At 34.3% G+C, this 18,394-nt stretch overlaps 1 protein-coding gene and 1 long non-coding RNA gene across 3 annotated transcripts; both read left to right on the forward strand.

Annotated features, from left to right (window-relative positions):
* The first annotated feature begins 6,805 nt into the window (after positions 1–6,805).
* On the forward strand, positions 6,806–8,894 carry LOC120180355. 2 transcript variants are annotated; one of them, XR_005521678.1, is made up of 3 exons: positions 6,806–6,936; positions 7,019–7,113; positions 8,813–8,894. It is a non-coding gene; the product is annotated as an uncharacterized LOC120180355 (long non-coding RNA). The 2 variants fall into 2 exon arrangements; XR_005521677.1 differs by lacking the exon at positions 8,813–8,894 and having other exon boundaries at positions 7,019–7,288.
* Positions 8,895–13,305: 4,411 nt separating this feature from the next.
* LOC120180367 (WAT1-related protein At4g08290-like) lies at positions 13,306–15,494 on the forward strand. Its single transcript, XM_039185706.1, has 6 exons — positions 13,306–13,555; positions 13,672–13,734; positions 13,858–13,974; positions 14,075–14,318; positions 14,437–14,595; positions 15,414–15,494. Exons 1-6 carry the CDS (start codon positions 13,344–13,346, stop codon positions 15,492–15,494), a joined length of 876 nt encoding a protein of 291 aa, XP_039041637.1. The 5' UTR covers positions 13,306–13,343.
* The last annotated feature ends 2,900 nt before the right edge of the window (positions 15,495–18,394 follow it).

Below are 18,394 nucleotides of genomic sequence, written 5' to 3' on the forward strand. Positions count from 1 at the left end.
CATGAGCTGGAAGAAATGTATAATATTCGGAAGACATTCTTCGCCTATCCAGTCTGCCTACTTGTTACTCAAAATTATGATGGTCGGGATTTCCCTCGTGTTTCATTTAGGTTGATTGCTCCGAATATATAACGACATTTGATCTCTAAATCGTTGCTGGTTGATTGGTCGGGCTTTTATATCCATATTTGCTTCTTTGTACACCGATACATTTGAGGATAGTTGAAATATCAACACTAATTATAATGTGCATAATGAATTTGCTTTATTCATTCGTGTCGATACATGTAGTCCAGAATGTATTTCCAAATCAAGTGCACGAACAAAGTGTCGATACATTTATAAAAAGTATCGATCCCAAAAACATCGAGACCCATAATTATAATGTAATAGGTAAAATAACAATGTAACCGATCTAAATATATCGATTTATGAGAAAAGAGGTATACATAAAGTATCAACACTTTATACATTTGTGTCGATACTTTGTGTCCATAATGTATTTTCCAACCAAAACAAGTTCACAAATAAGTGTCGATACATTTATATCAAGTGTCGATCCCAAAAACATCGAAACCCATAACTATAATGTAATAGGTCACTTTATAATGTAACCGGTTTAAATTTACTGGTTTTATGAGAAAATAGGTCTACAATATGTATCGACACTTTATTCATTTGTGTCGATACATGTTGTCCAGAATGTATTTCCAAACCAAGTGCACGAAAAAAGTGTCGATACATTTATAACAAGTGTCGATCCCAAAAACATCGAAACACATAATTATAATGTAATAGGTAACATAATAATGTAACCAGTCTAAATATATCAGTTATTAAAAAAAAGTATACATAATGTATCGATACTTTATACATTTGTGTCGACACTTTATGTCCATAATAAATTTTCGAAACAAGTTCACGAAAAGTGTCGATACATTTAGAAAAAATGTCGATCCTAAAAACATCGAAACCCGTAATTATAATGTAATATGTCACTTTACAATGTAACCGGTTTAAATTTACGGGTTTTTTGAGAAAATAGGTCTACATAATGTATCGATACTTTTTAAATTAGTGTCGATACTTTTTAAAATTACGCATGTTTTTTTCTTATATATACAAAACCCAAATCGAAAAACCCTAAAGGCAGAGAACTCTTCCACTCCGACGGTGATGACCTTCAAATGGAGCCCCAGCGTATCAACATTGAAGAAAATCAAAAGCGATCAGTAAGTATCAATGTATTCATGTAATTGTTCTTGAAATGGTAATTGGATTCAAGTGTTTAAGATCTTTTAATTGATTACAAATTTCAAATCTCTACAGTCTGACCGAATGCAAAATGATAAAGGAAGCTCATAATCATGTTGACTGCATAGCCAATAAAACACCCTTTCAGTGTCTAAATGGTAAGCTACGAATTGGTAAGACAAGCTTTCTTTTGAGGGTTTAGGGACTGAATCCCTACAACATAAGGAGTACATATTGAACATTACATATAATAGTTGTATCTAGTTGTTGAAGAATTATTTTTAATTTTATACTAATATAGTTGTAATGTTCAAACATGATTGAATGTTGTGGTTTATTTGCAATAACAATAGGTTGTTGTACATGTTTCTTATACACAGTAGGAGTCATGTTGATACTTAGGATATATGGAGATCGTTGTCTGCATTATTCCAAATATCTCTAACATCATGTGCGGGACTGAATGACCAGTCCATTCCGTATTCAAAAAAATCAGTTGAAGTAGGCTGCGTGCTTGTATTCAAACCCAGCTTGACTTGAGGACATGTTAGTTTGTTATGTCCCTCACCGTTGCAGAACCCACATCGCCTAATTTTCTTCTCGACCTTGTTCTTTGTTACTTCTTTTCGCTTGCGTTGTTTTCGTTGAGGGTCGCGAACGTTGTTTAATACACTGCTCCGATTGACTGGATCATTCAAACCAAACGAGTTCTCAAATTCTTCTGTTAATCTTTTCATCTCATCTCTTGCGGTTTTGAAAGACGCGTCTGTCTTTGATGCAACATAGCATAACATACTTGCTGTTGCACGTAGAGAAGCAAACTTTGTCATTTGCATTATTTCTGGAGGCACATCCAAATCAACAAAACTGGGTGCAGAAGCCTTCACATCCTTAGTCCACCTACTTTGAATCAAAGACCTGGGCAAATATGTGTAATCCAAGTGCTTCAAAACGTGAAGTTGATGGCGACATGGAAGTCCAACTCTCTTGAATTTTTTGTATGAGCAATTTAGGGTTTCCATACGAGAATCAAAACTAATTTCAAATATCCTATTTTTTTCTTTGTACTTTTTCAAATAAAAATATTGACATTCATCTGATAAGGACTGAATCTCTTCTTGAATCCGGTATAATGTCTTCCGTTGAAGTTCTTCTTGGAGCGCACGAAAAGATTCGCGCGTATAAATCTCAGAAGCATGACTTTCAAATTCAACCAGTTTTGTGATCAGGAAGGGCTTTGTTTGGGAACTTAAGTAATCCGCTTTTAACTCGTTCAGACGCATTCTACTAATTTCATCTTCAATTGCACGAACAACATCTAAATATGTCTTCTTGTGTTTCAGTGCAATTGCGAGTGAAACATTCATAGACTCGCAACTTTGTGTTGAGCAAATATTAACAAAGAAATGACCGGTTAGATATGCTTGTGCCCATAAGTGCATAGTATTTCCCTTCTCAATCACCCATGGATACTTTTCGACGTTGAACTCTGAAACAATTGAACGCCATTGAATATCAAATTCATCGGTTGTCTACCAGGAAACCATGCATTTTGAGAATGCTGCTGTAAATTTTGGGTCACCAATGTTAGCTTGTGCATTACGAGAAAGATGCCAATAACATAATTTGTGCTTAGCATTAGGGATAACATATTTGATAGCCCTCTGCTTTGCCCTATCCCCATCGGTGACAACTGAAATAGGCAATTTGTTCATCATGGCTTATAAAACATTCTGTAGCACCCACTCGAAATATTGGGATGTCTCGTCAGCGATTATGGAAGTAGAAAACACAATTGTGTTATGGTGATGATTGACACCGACAATAGGCATAATTGGCCGACCATACAAATTATATTTGTACGTCGTGCCGAACGTAATTACATCACCAAAGCATATGTAATCTGATCTCGATATAGAATCCGACCAAATAATATTATGCAACACCCCTGATTCGTCTACCGAGTATGTCACAAAAAACCCGGGATCATCATGTTTCTTATAATCAAAGTAAACAATAAGCGCATTCACATCCCCATCGACGATTTCCTTTGCTTTGCCTCTTTGAAGTGCATTGTAGAGGTCTTTATGTGTAAATCCAACATTATGATAGCCCCCTGCCTGCTGCGTTAAATAGTTCATTACTTGTGACGTGCCAACACCGACATCTTTCAATGATGTTGCCTCATCGATATCAACCTTACTTGTAGCTCTATTAGAACGCATAAATGGTGTCATAGCAGGTGTGCACAATGCATGATTATGTTTCTGATAAGACTTACTTATAACCCACTGATCGTTTGTATTCGTTGCTGTAACTACGATTCTAGCCTTGCATCTTGTTCTTGTGATTGGCGTATGAGCACGTTGACGATCAACGTTACTGACTTTTGATCATTGAAACCCTTCTTTAGAACAACAAAATTCTTGTATCTTCACATTCCCTTCTATGTCAAGCCGTGTTGTTCCCCGACGTGCACTAAACCCATTTTCCCGTACGAATTCCTTGTAAAAGTACCAAGCTTGATCACGTGAAGAGAAGAGCTTACCAACCAATATGTCAGATTCATCAACATTATGTACTTTATGGCATTCCTCGGTTGGCTTAACATTATCTGTATCAGTATGATCCATGACAAAAATTTTGTTGTGCAATTTCAGTGGTCCCAACAGGAGTTGATGGAGGTGCATGTAAGTAAAGGTTCATTGAACAACATGTTTCAGTGGTGCTTTCAATAGGATGTGGTATTGGTAGCAGTGGTAGTTGAAAGGTGGGTACAACTTTAAATTTGCAGGACATATTCAGGTATGTACAATAACTACAGAATTCAATAACTTTAAAGTAATAGGTACAATTACAATGTATGTGGTAAAATTAGACTATTTTAATGACAAATAATTATAATGTAATAGGTAAATTGACAATGTAATCAGTATACATATACCGTTTAATTATAAAACATATTAACATAAAGTATCGACACTGTTAGATTTTGTGTCGATACATTTATAACAATTATCGATCCCAAAATCAAAGAGACCGATAATTATAATGTAATAGGTAAATTTCCAATGTAACCGATATAAATATACTGGGTTCATGAGAGAATAGGTCAACATAAAGTATCGACACTTTTTTAATTTGTGTCGATACATTATGTATCGACACTCTTTAAATATGTGTCGATATTTTTCCCAAAATAAAGCACAAACGAATTGCACATATAAAGTGTCGATGCATTTAAAATTGTATCGATCCCGAAAATATCGAAACCGATATTTATAATGTAATAGGTCAATTTATAATGTAATCGGTTTAAATTTACCGGTTTTATGAGAAAATAGGTCAATATAAGCGCTACCTATTACATTATATAAACGCTACCTAATTTGTTATTGTACTTAATAATATTTCTGGTTAAATGCCTATTTTATTATATAAGCACTACCTATTACATTATATAAGCGCTACCTAATATGTTATTGTGCTTGATAATTTTTTTGGTTAAATGATATAACATAATCGATCTAAATTTTAATTAATCACTTATTTAACCGATCACTCTATTTTTTAGCCCTTTTTTTTTTTCAGACGACGCACAGTAGAATTTTTCCCTGCTCTCTCTTAAATGACACACAGAAACTTCGTAGAAAAAGAATTTTGAGAAGGGGTCATTATCAAATCCATAACAACCGAGTGATGGCTGACGTAGTGCTATTAGTAGATAAGTTGTTGACTTGAAAGCTGGATATATCATACAGCTTGCATTCATTCCCTGCAAATGGATGTAAATTGAGTGCATGTTTACGACATTTATTCAAATCCGGATAACAATGAAATGCCAGTTTTTTCTATTTTAATAATTTTGCTTACCGGGATATGGTGGATTTTCAGTTCTGATCTACACTCATTCTGACGTGCTAACAGGCCCAAAACTATACAATAGAAACTCGAAATGAGCCTATTCCTAAGCCTCACGCATCAGTTCATACTTCTATTTGTGGATTGGATTATCGATGGAATGATTAATCTAACAAAAGGTAAAAACATCTCTTAGGCTTATGCAAATACGTAATTTTAACTCATATCATGGACTTTTTTTAATGAAATTTGTATAATTTATTAAACTTTTGATATAATCTTCTTATTTCTGTCATTTTGGATCTTGAATAATATTATTGTGAGAGAAATTATTCAAAAAAACTTGTCACGTAAATAAAAACACACCTTACAAAACTTGACTTTTGATATACACTACCAATTTGATACACCTTTTATTAAAAAATATAAACTTATCGAATAATATTATTTAAATATAAAAAATACCATTTGAATATATAACTCGATACTTTTGAAATTTGATATTTTTAATTTGGTCTTTTAGTTTTTGTCTATATTAATAATTTTAAATATAATATATTTTTAAATTATTTTGACACAATAACATCATAACATATCTGAATATCATATCATTAACAGAACAAAATTCTGAATTTAAGAATCATTATGACCGAAAATATTTAAAGATTAAATTAATAAAAAAAATCAAATCTAGAAGTTAAATGTGATTATATACTAAGTTAAAATGTGTAATTTTATCATTTAATAATGATCAAGGGAAATTAATTTTTATGTTGTTTTTTATTTTAAAAAATCTTCTACAAAATTTTAGTATAATTGCACGAACCAACTTACTTCAGTGGTTAAAGTAATCGTTGTTGTTCTTAGAGGTCATGTGTTTAAGCATCAGCACATGCAAGGATGATTGAACGTTAATGATTAAAAGTATTTAGAACATTATACTATTTTATAATCTCACCTTTAGCTTAATAATTTTTTCCTAGTATAATTAGAAGTTTCTTAACAAACATCTACGTTTAATTATTTAAAATTATTATAATTAATTTGATATATTAAATTTTTATAGATAATTATATAAGTAAATTGGATATATATTTTACAACTATTATAAATTTCGTAAAAAACGAACAGGTTCATTATGTTGACAATAAATTGCAGGAAAAGATAAGTCTTTACTTACAACAATCATGAAGATAGCTTCGAATGCACTAATCTATACTCTATAAGAGGAGAGAAACAAAATATTGTTCCAAGGTCGTTCAAGAAATATTGAAGAAATGCTTCATACTATTAAGGAAATAAGGGGTATGAATATAAATATACTAGATAGTGTTAATATTACTCTTTGTAATCATTGAGGTATAGTTTGATCGTTGTTTGATTTTGTAAGTAGGATGATCAAATGTAATTAGAATTGTTTTTATAACATATATTTGCTTCTTTGGATAATAAAATCGAATTATCCAAAAAAATGTAAAATATTATTAAATTATATTACAAGTTAAATAAGAAGAAAATATAAATGATGAGAAATATAAATATTTTATTAAATTTTATGAATTATTTTTTTAAAATTTAAATTTAAATGCATTATTTTTTTTATATATTTTTTAAGAAATAAATTTCACTTTTTTTAAAAAATATATATATATATATTTCCGGCGCATAAACCCAGATGGATCTTCTTCCCTGTCATTTTGTATCCAAACCAAGGAAGCTGCTTCTCTACTCAAAGCCTGGTTGCTGTTTGTGCGATGGCCTCAAAGGAAAAATCCCGCCCCCTTTTCACTTCCTGGTTCAGATTCCCTCGTCGAGTTACGGGTACAATCCCAATCACATCTCATCCAAAATATATAAAGATTGGAACTTGTAATTTTTTTTGATTGTTGAGTAGTTTCTATAGGCGAGGGACATTACCAGCGATCCCGAGTGGGAGAAGGCATACCAATATGAGATACCCGTTTTAGCCAAAGTATTCTCCCATGGTACTGAGGCGAGGTTTTTCTTCTTTCCTTCAAAGCTATATCAGTGTCAGGATTTATTATGGGTTCCCTTTTAATGAGTGTACGACATCTCAGATAAAGAATTCAACATGGATAATTTCACACAAGAATTTCTGCTAAGTTTCTCTTGTTATGAATTGTTGTATAGCAACTCCCTTTGAAAGGTAAGCTGAAAAATAGTGGGACTAGAGAGATGGTTGAGCATCCCTTCTTTTTTAAAAATGGATCTGGTTCTATAATTACCAAGGGATTTCTGATTTCTCTCTAAAATATGTGAACTGAAGGTTGAGTGAATGGGACATGTAATTGACCAGGAAAAAATGTAGGATTTCTACTGGAATTTTAGGCATTGGGTGTTAGTAAAAGATCCATTGAAATTGGAATTTTTGTTGGTCATGTCATTTCAAGGTAATCTGATCTTTCATCAATAAAGTATGAACATGAATTGGGATTGGGCTTTGTTTAGTAAGTGGAATGTATAAGTTTTACATACTGGGGTTGAAATGAGCAATCAGTTATTGGAAAACTGTTTTTAAGGCCCGCCTGACATTGTATAAATTGTAAGTGGAGTTTCTAGAACTAAGTAAATAAGGTTTATTTTCTCTGGTAATCTTTGGTTCATGTTTGAAGTCAATTTATACTGTTTGCCATTATTCGGGGCCTTAGTCTGACATGTAAGGGATGCCTTTTTAGGATTTTTTTATTTAATGCTTGAAGAAATAACATCATATAACGACCCAGTCGGTTAAAACTTGCTGGTAATCCCCAAATACCATTCTTAGAAGTATTTAAACTAATGCGAATCCTACATTCTTCGTAGATAATCAGAATAACATCAACATAGAATGTCTGGATATGAGGGAATGTTTTATATTGACACAAATAGAATTTGGTTGGGTTGACTGTAGTGATAAATTTTAAACAAGTTTTGTTCTTTCCCTAACTCCTCATAACAATGGATGACACATATTCATAGCGATGCAAATTCCCGTTTGCATTGACAATAGAATCACGACTTCCGATCATGATTGAATTGCAGATTACCTTTTGCATCACAACTTTTCAATACTTATTATCTTTTTCATCATATATCTGGCCCTCTTCGTGGCTATGATTCAGTCAAAAGTTTCTGATTGTGTTGTTACCTTTGAGTAGCTGGTGAGATCTTGTCGACCATTAAATCATAATGCCTCCTTGTCAAAATAAATTAGGATATAAATGCAGTATAACAGTCAGAGTTCTTGGAATTTATGTCAGAGACAGGCACGTTGAGATAAGTCAACAATATCTGAAGATGCCTTGAGCAGTAAAATATACAAAATTACTGCAGACAGAATACATTTTTTTTTTATAAAATTAAGGTATAATATCTGTTATCCAGGCTTAGTTGAGTGTCGGATATTAGCATGTATTCGATACTTATTTTCACTAAAAATTTTCAATATAATTGGAGGATCATGCCCTTATTCTGATGTCCTAGTATGTTCAAACACTGTCACTAAGGGCTGGGTACTAGTACTTTAGGACAAATGAAGAATCCAAGCAAAATAAGGTATATAATAAGGATATTAGACCACATCATCCTTCTCTAACTATCCTTTCACTAGTTTTTATAAATATGGGATAAAAATATTTGCTATTTATATGGATCAATGCTGAAGACATCTCACAAGCAATACCGATCTTTCTTTCAGGAATTACTGCCCGGATTATCTCCTCAACTTGGGGTGGAGCTTGTACATACGAAGATAGAAGCTGCTTTTAAACAATAAGAGGTCTGTAACCTTTTGTTCTCTGATAGTGTTGATACTGAAGTTCATGTTAAGCTAGAAGGAGAAACGAAATTTGATATACATCATGTCATTTTAGTATGTTTGACTAGGTCATTTCTAGTTGGCATCACCAACACAGTGACTTCGCTCCAATAATTCCTTTCCTTATCTTTTATGTATTACTAATTTCATGCAAACATAAACTGGCCACTTTAAGGTCTTGACAGTGATAAGATGAATAATTGCATCTATCTTGGCTCTTTAATGTCATATTCATGTTGCACTCAATAGCTATTAAAACTCCTGCCTTTCTCTTGTGAATGATCGGGTTTGTCCTCATTTCATCTTTTCCATTAATGTATGCTAATATCTTGGTGTAGTGTGTACCAGTAAGGGAAATTCCAGGCATCAAAGGGAAAGGGAAATGGGGGGAAAAAAAGAAAAAGAAACTGTACAAGAGATAAAGAGTTCAAGCCATCCGCACATTTGGCTTGTCATTGAATGACTGCTACTGTCATTATATCTAACTTTAATGTAAAATTCTGTGAGACTTGAGGTTCGGTATCGATCGACTCTTCACAGTTGGCATAACCTAAGATAAAACTGGATTATCACGACTTATCATCTTTTACGACAACTGATTTTGATCGACTCTTGAGGTTCGGCATGGGGCCTTGCAAGTATTCTCTTGTCATATTCTCTCCCATTACCGGAGGAAAGCAGCGTATTCATGGACACCTACCCGAAAATAACATCATACTTTTAGCATATAAAGTTTCCCCCCTTTTGACTCCTTTGAGTTCTGATAAACAATTTGCTTTTCGTATCTTTCATGTGTTATTAATCCCATGCAAACAAAAGCAGGCCACTTTAAGGTTTTGGAAGAGAGAGAATGAAAATTTGCTTCAATTATGCTTCTTTAATGTCTTATCCATTCAAATTTTCACTACTTTGGACTAAATCCATTGTATTCAACCTCCTGCTTTTCTCTGTTGCATCACCAACTTTGTCCTCGTTTCATCCTTACCACTTATGGATGTTAACAGTATCTTCTACTGGGCACCAATAAGGTAAATATGCATTTGAAGGGCTGCTACTGTCATTGTAACCAACCTTCTTTGGTTAGTCGATGAAGGGATAACCTTTTTAACCAGTGACAACATGCATAAACTTTGTAGACACAACTATTCAAACTCGGAATCTCTAGAGAAAATAACACTCCTTTCTATCACTGAGGTATCACATTAACTAATTAAGCATAATCTTGAATTTACGAACAAACAGATTTTGATAGGCACTTGAGGTCTTGTATGACGCCATGCGCGCGCGACGCATCCTCTTGCCATCTTTTCCCATTACCAGAGGGGAAGCAGCAGCATCATGATGGACAAAAGTCCCTGTTTTTATACCACCTTTTATAAGCAATTGTTCAAGTCCATGGCTCATCCCATCTTACAATTATTTGCTCTAAATTATTCGTTTGATTTAATTACAAGATAAATTTCCATGAAAACAAATTATTTAGCCATCATAGGTGAATACCATTTCTCCATAAAAACTAATCTGATAAATCAACACAAACCATATGCAGCGGATAAATCATTTGATTAGCAATTCTAAAGGGAGTTGCTCAATTGCAATTTGCAGGAACAGTGTTCCACTGAGAAAGTTGAGGCTAATCAATAGCAATTTGCTTGTCTTTTTTCTTACATGATAACTCCAAAAACTTGAAAAAAAAAAAAACGTTTTCCCCCCTTTTCAGAGTCCCGTTTTATTTTTCCTGTATGAATTACCCATGCAGCAGCCAAGCATTTTGTATTTGGCATCGACATGCACGTCTATCTCATGTTTCTTGACAGCAACAAGTTGCAAGGACAAAGCACAATACATATCTGAGATATTGGTATCCATCTAAGTTCAAAAGGGAACCGTGATCTTTAAGATTATGGATTACAGCAGGTTGAATGTATCAGTACTGTTTTCCATTGGTTTGTCGTTAGAATTTACACTAATTATCCCAAAAGATCCTTGAGGCTCGTTGATTCTGAAAGCCCCCAAGATGATTCACAGGGTATCTCAACTTGTACACAGTCTCCTTGGACTCTTTAACCCTAAACACTGGCTTTCAGCAGGGAGACAGTATTTCAAAACATGGTGTGATGATGAGACATTAGTGAAAGGAAGCAATAAAATTTCATGCAAGGAAAAAAAAACAAGGTTAGGTAAACTACGAATTTAGTCATCTAACTATTCGCACGGTTCTATTTGACCACTCAACTATTTTTTTCTTCTTCAAAATCATGCCTAAAGTTACATTTTGGTCACCTGTTGTTAAAAAATTAACTATGATGCTGACATGTCACCATAAGGTAATGCCACCTCATCATTGAAAAAAGAAATGAAAAAATTGTCACATCAATAATTTTGTTTAGTTTTTAACCGTGGGTGACCAAAGCTGAACCAAAATATAACTTTAGGTATGATTTTGAAAAAAAAATTGGGTGATCAAAACAGAACCGCGTGAATAGTTGAGTGACTAAATACTTAGTTTAGCCGAGGTTTGTTTTATTCCATGATTAAGATCTATAATCATTTTCTTATTCGATTTAATTATTGGTTCGACAATTTATATGTGCCGGATTTGTATTTGAATATGATTATTATATTCAACAACAACAACAACAAAACCCTATTCCCATATGCAATGGGGTAAGGGGGAGATAGGGTAGTAGGCTGCTCCCAACACCAGGTTGAGAGTAACTTCCGTAGGAGACCTTCGGCAGTCAGAAAATTAAAAATAAATATAAAACACAATGCATGTATAAATAAATAAATACATAGTTGAACAGTCTTTTTATGCAGTCTTCAGATGCGCGTCTGTAATGGGAAGTAGTCCTTGCAAATAAATCTCTGCATATAGACAGAAACGCAAGACCTGAATAAATTTTAAAAGAGGAAACATGAAGAGAAAGATACACAGAAGTCAGCGATAGCAAGCTACGAGAAGAAATAAAGTCAAATGAGTTAAAACCTAAACTAAGGCAACACTACTCCGCTACCCTAGTTCTAAGCCTTCATAAATTCCAATGTCAGAAACATATAAAAAGTAGAAGTCATGGAAATTATTACAAAGGCATTAAAAAGAAGACATAGATGCTACACCCTATGGCTGTGACCCACACTACTCGGCTACCCTGGTCTTAAGTCTCCATACTTTCCTATCAGAGGTCATGTCCTCGGTAAGGGCTAAATTCTTCAAATCAGATCTCAAGCAGTCTACCCACTTCCTCCTTGGTCGTCCTCTCCTTCTGGCACCGTCGACTGTAATCGACTCTACCCTCCTGACCGCTTCCGACAGTTGTCGCCTAAGGACATGCCCAAACCACCGTAGTCTTCCCTCCCTCAATTTTTTGGATACAGACACCACCCCCAAGAACATCCTAATTGCAGAGTTTGGTGGTATGTCCCACAGAGTCCTACCACTTGCCCATCGAAATATTCTCATTTATGCGGCCTCTATCCTCCTTACGTGATCCTTTTTGATTGTCCAACATTCTGATCCATACAACAGCGCTGGTCTTATTGTCATTCTATAAAATTTTCCCTTAAGTTTTAGAGGTACTTTCTTATTGCACAAAACTCCAGTATCAGCCCTCCACTTTAGTCATCCCGCCTTTATACGGTGTGTAACGTCATCATCTACACCCTCATCTTTATGTATCATAGACCCTAGGTACATGAAACAATCCTTTGAGGGGAGAACGTGTCATTCTATGTATACTTCTACATCTTCATCGTTTTGGCTCCCACTGAAGTTTGATAATAATGATATCAAACTCAGCTACTGGTCTAATAAGATTTGTTGCTTGGTGTATGAGCTAAGCACTGAATTCCACTTTAAAAAACATATCTTCGAGATCTTAGCTTCTATGGCCTGATCTCATCATGCACATTTATCAGTTATTTATTCTCCATGCACAGTTTATGTTTGTTTTCTTAATTCATATTTTAATTATTTTCTATATACTGTATTTATATAATCATATCGAGTTCAAAGTTATTATATTTCATGTTACGAGAGCCAGAGTGAATGCTTAATAATATAATCTGGTTGAGATATACACAAAATCATCGGACTCGGATTGCATTATGCCAGGGCGTTGGTATTTGTATCTTCCACTCCATCTGCAGAAATGAAGGATTACTCTTTCCGAGGAAGATAACATAAATAATTATCCTTTATCGTTTTTCATAGTTTCAACACTTTGACTGAAATGGAAATTAAGGCAAAAGTAAACACTAATGTTTAAAGTGGTAAGGGCCCCAGCAGATTCCAGCTTTGATTGATGTCATTTATATGTGTTATTGTATATAAATATAGCAGCAGTTTTGATCAGTTCTTAGTCGATAACTCAGATAAAATCTTTCCTTATCTACTGAGTTAGAGCAAAATATGAGTGACCAACTTTCAAATGGGCCTTTGAATGCAAATTTCAGCAAGGCAAAGCCTTATATTCTTATGATATTCTTGCAATTCGGTTCGGCCGGGATGTACATAATCAGCATGGTAACCCTCAACCAGGGCATGAACCGTTACGTTCTCGTTGTGTATCGTAATGCCATTGCTGCACTCGTACTTGCACCTTTCGCACTGGTGCTTGAGAGGTGATCACAATCATCTTATATGCTATACACATTCATGCATAGAGTGTCGGATACGAATATGCGTGCATGAGCAAAAATAAGACTGATCTCTATGCATATTCTCCTCTTTCTTACGGGAAAACAAGGTCAAAGATGACGTTCTCAATCTTCCTACAAATAATGACCTTGGGATTTCTAGAGTAATCTTTCATACTTCAACAGTGAACACCATTTCATGGAAATTCCAATCATAATATATTGTGGCAAAGTCATACAGTAACAGTTCTTTTGTGTGTTTGGTTTGTGGAAATTGTTGTGGACAGGCCAATCCTTGATCAAGGCTTCGTTTACTTGGGAATAAAATATACATCAGCATCATTTACATCTGCAATTATGAATGCTGTCCCTTCAGTCACCTTTGTGATTGCACTCATTTTCCGGTAAATTTTCAAGCTCCCATCAATGCAGACTCCAAATTTGTCTTCTCTATGGTTGCGTAGTTTCCAACCATTGAAATTCATTCATATACTGTTTGATCAGATTGGAGCATGTGAAGATGAAGGAAGTACGCAGTATAGCGAAGGTGATTGGGACCCTGGTGACTCTATCAGGAGCTTTACTTATGACACTTTACAAAGGCCCTGTGATTGAACTAATCTGGTCAAGGAACACAAGCCACCAGGGGAGTGGCGGAACCCACGAATCGGCTGATAAACACCGGATATCTGGGACACTACTGATCCTTGTTGGTTGTGTTGCCTGGTCCTGTTTCTATGTTCTGCAAGTAAGTTGTTGTCTTACGTGACATCCTGTAATGGAAGGAACTGTAGGCTTTTCAGGCCTGCAAATGTATAAATAGAATCAGAGGTAATTAGTGAAATGTTGTAGTTGAAATGGTGCAGTCAATTACCATAAAGAAATACACGGCGGAGATATCTCTTTCCTCATTGATATGCTTGGCGGGTGCTATACAGAGTTTGGCAATTGCCTTGGCGGTAGAACATCACCCTAGTGGATGGGCTATGGGCTGGAACTCGAGGCTTTTTGCTCCTTTGTACTCTGTAAGTATCAACTATCCATGTTCCTACCACTACACATTTATTTTTAAGTATTTATATCCCATATTTATATTGGGTGTAATTTCAGAAATAAGTAAATTGTTTATATAAAATTTGAGTCCATATTTGAGGCCAGGCTGGATTTGGATAAATATGAAATGTTTTAATCTCGTATGTAAACCCAATCTGACTTGACTTAAGAACCATCTCTAATGCCAAGTATATTGGAGTATTTATTGAAATTTGTGAGGGTTTGGATAAAATTGTTAGATCCAAAAATGGGTTTTGACAATAAATTAAGCCTAGGTCAGACTTGAACTCTAACATTCAAGATCCGATCTCGGCTCAATTTGCTTTCTAAGTTTCTAATATATTTTATTATGTATGATATTATAAAATTTATTTTATAATAGTATAGAATATTATAATGTAAATATTAAGTTACCCATGTTTAAAAGAGTAAAAATAAATTTTATAAAAGAAAATATATATAACCATTTAATATTTAATTGAAAAATAGAATAAATATTTTTCTAAGAATAGAAAATATAAAGGGGTCGAAAACGAATTTAGTTAGCAATTTACAAAGATGGGGTGAGATTGGATAAAACTTTAGTTCATATTTTGGAGGAAAGCAAATCCAAACAAGTATAAAATGTGTATCCTTTCCATTCCATGAACACCTCTAGCATTGCGCAAACACATACAAGTATTTCATTACTGTTAATCAAATTATGAGGCTAGCTAACTACTTGGCTAAACTTAAACAACACATTTGTTTGTTATAATTGCTAATCACCGCCGACCTGGTTTCAATAAAGGGTATAGTTAGCTCCGGGATTACATATTATGTGCAAGGTCTGGTCATGAAAACAATGTTGCGAACGACGGCTATCGGATAGAGTAAAATTGCAACTGATAATTTGAGAAAATAAAATGGAAGATAAAAGAGACACAAAATTTACGTGGAAAACCCCTAAATAATATAGGGTAAAAACCACGGCCAACGGTAGAAGAATTTCACTATGAGAAAATAGGAATTACAACTTCTCTCGATTTACCAAGGAGAAAACAATGATAATAATCTCTTGATAAAAAGGAGAAAACAACTCTCAATAAACTTTCTAAATTCTCTAGTATTGGAAGAAAGCTAGAATGCTTTGGGATGGTTTTGAAGCTAAACGAGTTAGGGTATTTAGAGTTGAAGCTTAAGGACTAATTTGTAAATACCCTAAATTACAATGACTAAAAAAATGAGATTTTACCATTACCCAAATTTAATAAAAAAAATAGCAACTTTCGGTGCCCTTTTTTAATTAATTCGGTGCAACAATTTCAATAATTGTTGCTTGACTTTTCTACAATCTTCCACTTGAAGATTTGATTGGAACAATCATATCTTCACACCATTCTTTCTACCTTGTACCATTCATGTTGTTTATGTCTTTGACGGGCCACAAGAGGATTGACACCAGATAAATTTATCAGCGTTGATCGTGTTGAGTTAATCGATTGACGGATTTGGCCAAGAGGGGGGTGAATTGGCAATTAAAAATTTGGTGGAAGCTTTTGCAGAAAATTGAAAGTAATTGCACAACGATTAAGAGTGGTTCGACTTTCTCAATCAAAGTCTACGTCCACTACCTTAGCTATCCACACTAAGGATTTTCCAACAAATTCACTAATTTGTTCTTTCTTTTGAGGCCAAAGAGATAACCTTACAACACTCTCAAGAATATACCCCAATTCTTGAGAACACTCTTCCCAAAGAGAAGATTACAAATTTACAAACTTACAAGAAAAACCTCACAAGGTAAGATGTTTGCATAATTCTAGAACAAGAAAAGAACACTCAAAGATAATTACAAATGAGCACAAATGGTGTTCTTGAAAGCAAAATGAATATTGAAAGGAAAATTGGCTTGATTTGCACAAACTTGATGTTTGATGCTTTCTCTCTTGTTTCTCTATGATTTCTTGTTGATCAAGGGCTTCAGAACTTGTTTAAATACACCTTGAATCACTTCTGAACGTTGGGGATAATTAATGAAGATAATATAGCCGTTTAAGTGTGAAAACATTTAATAAAAATGCTTGGAGCGTGGGGGGAATCGGTTCCCCCTCATAGGGAATCGGTTCCCTAAGTGTAAAATTCAAATATTTCGACCGTTGAACAGAGGGGGAATCGGTACCCCCTATAGGGGAATCGGTTCCCTTCGAGCATTATGGAAATCTCGGAGCCAAACCATTCAGGGGGGAATCGGTACCCCCTTGGGGGGGGGATCGGTTCCCTATGAGCAATCTGGAATTTTTGACTTTGAAATGGTTCGAAATACTTTGAAAGATTATTTTGAAATTGTTTTAAGATTAAAACTTAATTTTACACTTAAGTAAGGATTAAAAATGATTTTAGAAATATTTGGAGTAATGTTTTGATATTCGAATAATTATATCGAATTTACTTAGAAAATCATTTTGGAAAATCTTAAAATTCATTTTACTTAATTTGTTATATCGAAATATCAAAATGTTTTCAACAATCTCCCCCTTTTTGATATAACAAAGCATTTTAGTAATTTTAAGATTTTGAAATCAAGTTTTGAAATTACTCCCCCTTACTTTAACACTTCTCCCATTTATCATTTTAAAACACACTTAAAACACACACTTCTCCCCCTTTTTGTTAATTCAAAAAGATTCAAAGAGACGTGAAAAACATTTAGCCAATTGATTAGGTATATGTATGCATAAGCTGCTAAGATCACAATCAAGAGAAACGTTAGCCATTAGTTCCATAATCAATATTCATAAACAATGTGATATGGTAAAATTGGTCATATTGCTAATAATGATGTAAATGATGCAATAATGAATAAATCACACCAAACATATAAGTTCACACCATCCATAAATCCAAACAAATTCACAATCCACAAATTCAAACATTCCAAAATATTCAAAATGTTAAAACAATAAGTTTGGAGTTCAAAGTAAAACATTTAATCACATATCCGGATCAGGAGGAGGAAAACGAGCTCGCATAGCGGCCATTTCGTTAGTGAGGTCATTAATACGTGCGTTGGTTGCTTCATTATTTGCACGCATTTCCCGAAGAATTTATAATTGTTGAGCTCCCATTGTGGATAAATGAGACTCTATAGAATTAAAGCACGAATCCATGGTCGCATATCGGAAATCAAATGTCTCTATAAAAGATTAAAAATATGGAGGCATTTGAGTCGATTGTTGTCCGTGCTCCTCAGGTTGCTCAGGCTCATCTTCGGCTTCATCGATATCCCTCATTAATTGTTCAAACTCTGGATCTTCGTCAGCTTCGAGTGGAGCTTGTGAAGAACTAGCTCCCGGAGTAGTTGCAGAAGATCGAACCTATTCACCGGATTCTTTATTTTTGACCCATCCCGCTCTTGTTAAAGAAAGAAGATTGATTTGTTTCTTAAGAGGAAAAGAGGCATCTAGACCAACTCGAAGCTCGGCTTTAGAAAAGAGATTACTAAGGATACAACCGTAAACTAGTGAAGAACAAAGTTTCTTATTTGGCACTAGGTTAACGGTTTCAACAATCTCAGCAAAGATAATCTCAGAAAGGTTTATTTTTATATTGTGTTCAAAACAATGCAACCACCAAAGATCTAAAGCTCTGAGAGTAGAATAACGACCCCTGGATGGTCAAAACCACCAAGTGATCATAAGATGAAGAAAACGCTCATGAAGATCTAGAACACTTGCACTATCATTTCGTTTATATCGTGAGCCTAAAACTTGTTTTTCATTTGATAAACCT

Source organism: Hibiscus syriacus, unplaced genomic scaffold (genome assembly GCF_006381635.1).
Source record: "Hibiscus syriacus cultivar Baekdansim isolate YM2019G1 unplaced genomic scaffold, ASM638163v2 tig00112495_pilon, whole genome shotgun sequence".
NCBI lineage: Eukaryota > Viridiplantae > Streptophyta > Magnoliopsida > Malvales > Malvaceae > Hibiscus > Hibiscus syriacus.

Excerpts from the sequence above, each read along its gene's own strand:
- LOC120180367 (XM_039185706.1), top strand. The coding sequence starts at position 13,344 with ATGAGTGACCAACTTTCAAATGGGCCTTTGAATGCAAATTTCAGCAAG. Across the intron at positions 13,735-13,857 it reads ATGACCTTGGGATTTCTAGA|GCCAATCCTTGATCAAGGCT; the intron begins GTAATCTTTCAT and ends TGTTGTGGACAG. Across the intron at positions 14,596-15,413 it reads TTTTTGCTCCTTTGTACTCT|GGTATAGTTAGCTCCGGGAT; the intron begins GTAAGTATCAAC and ends GTTTCAATAAAG.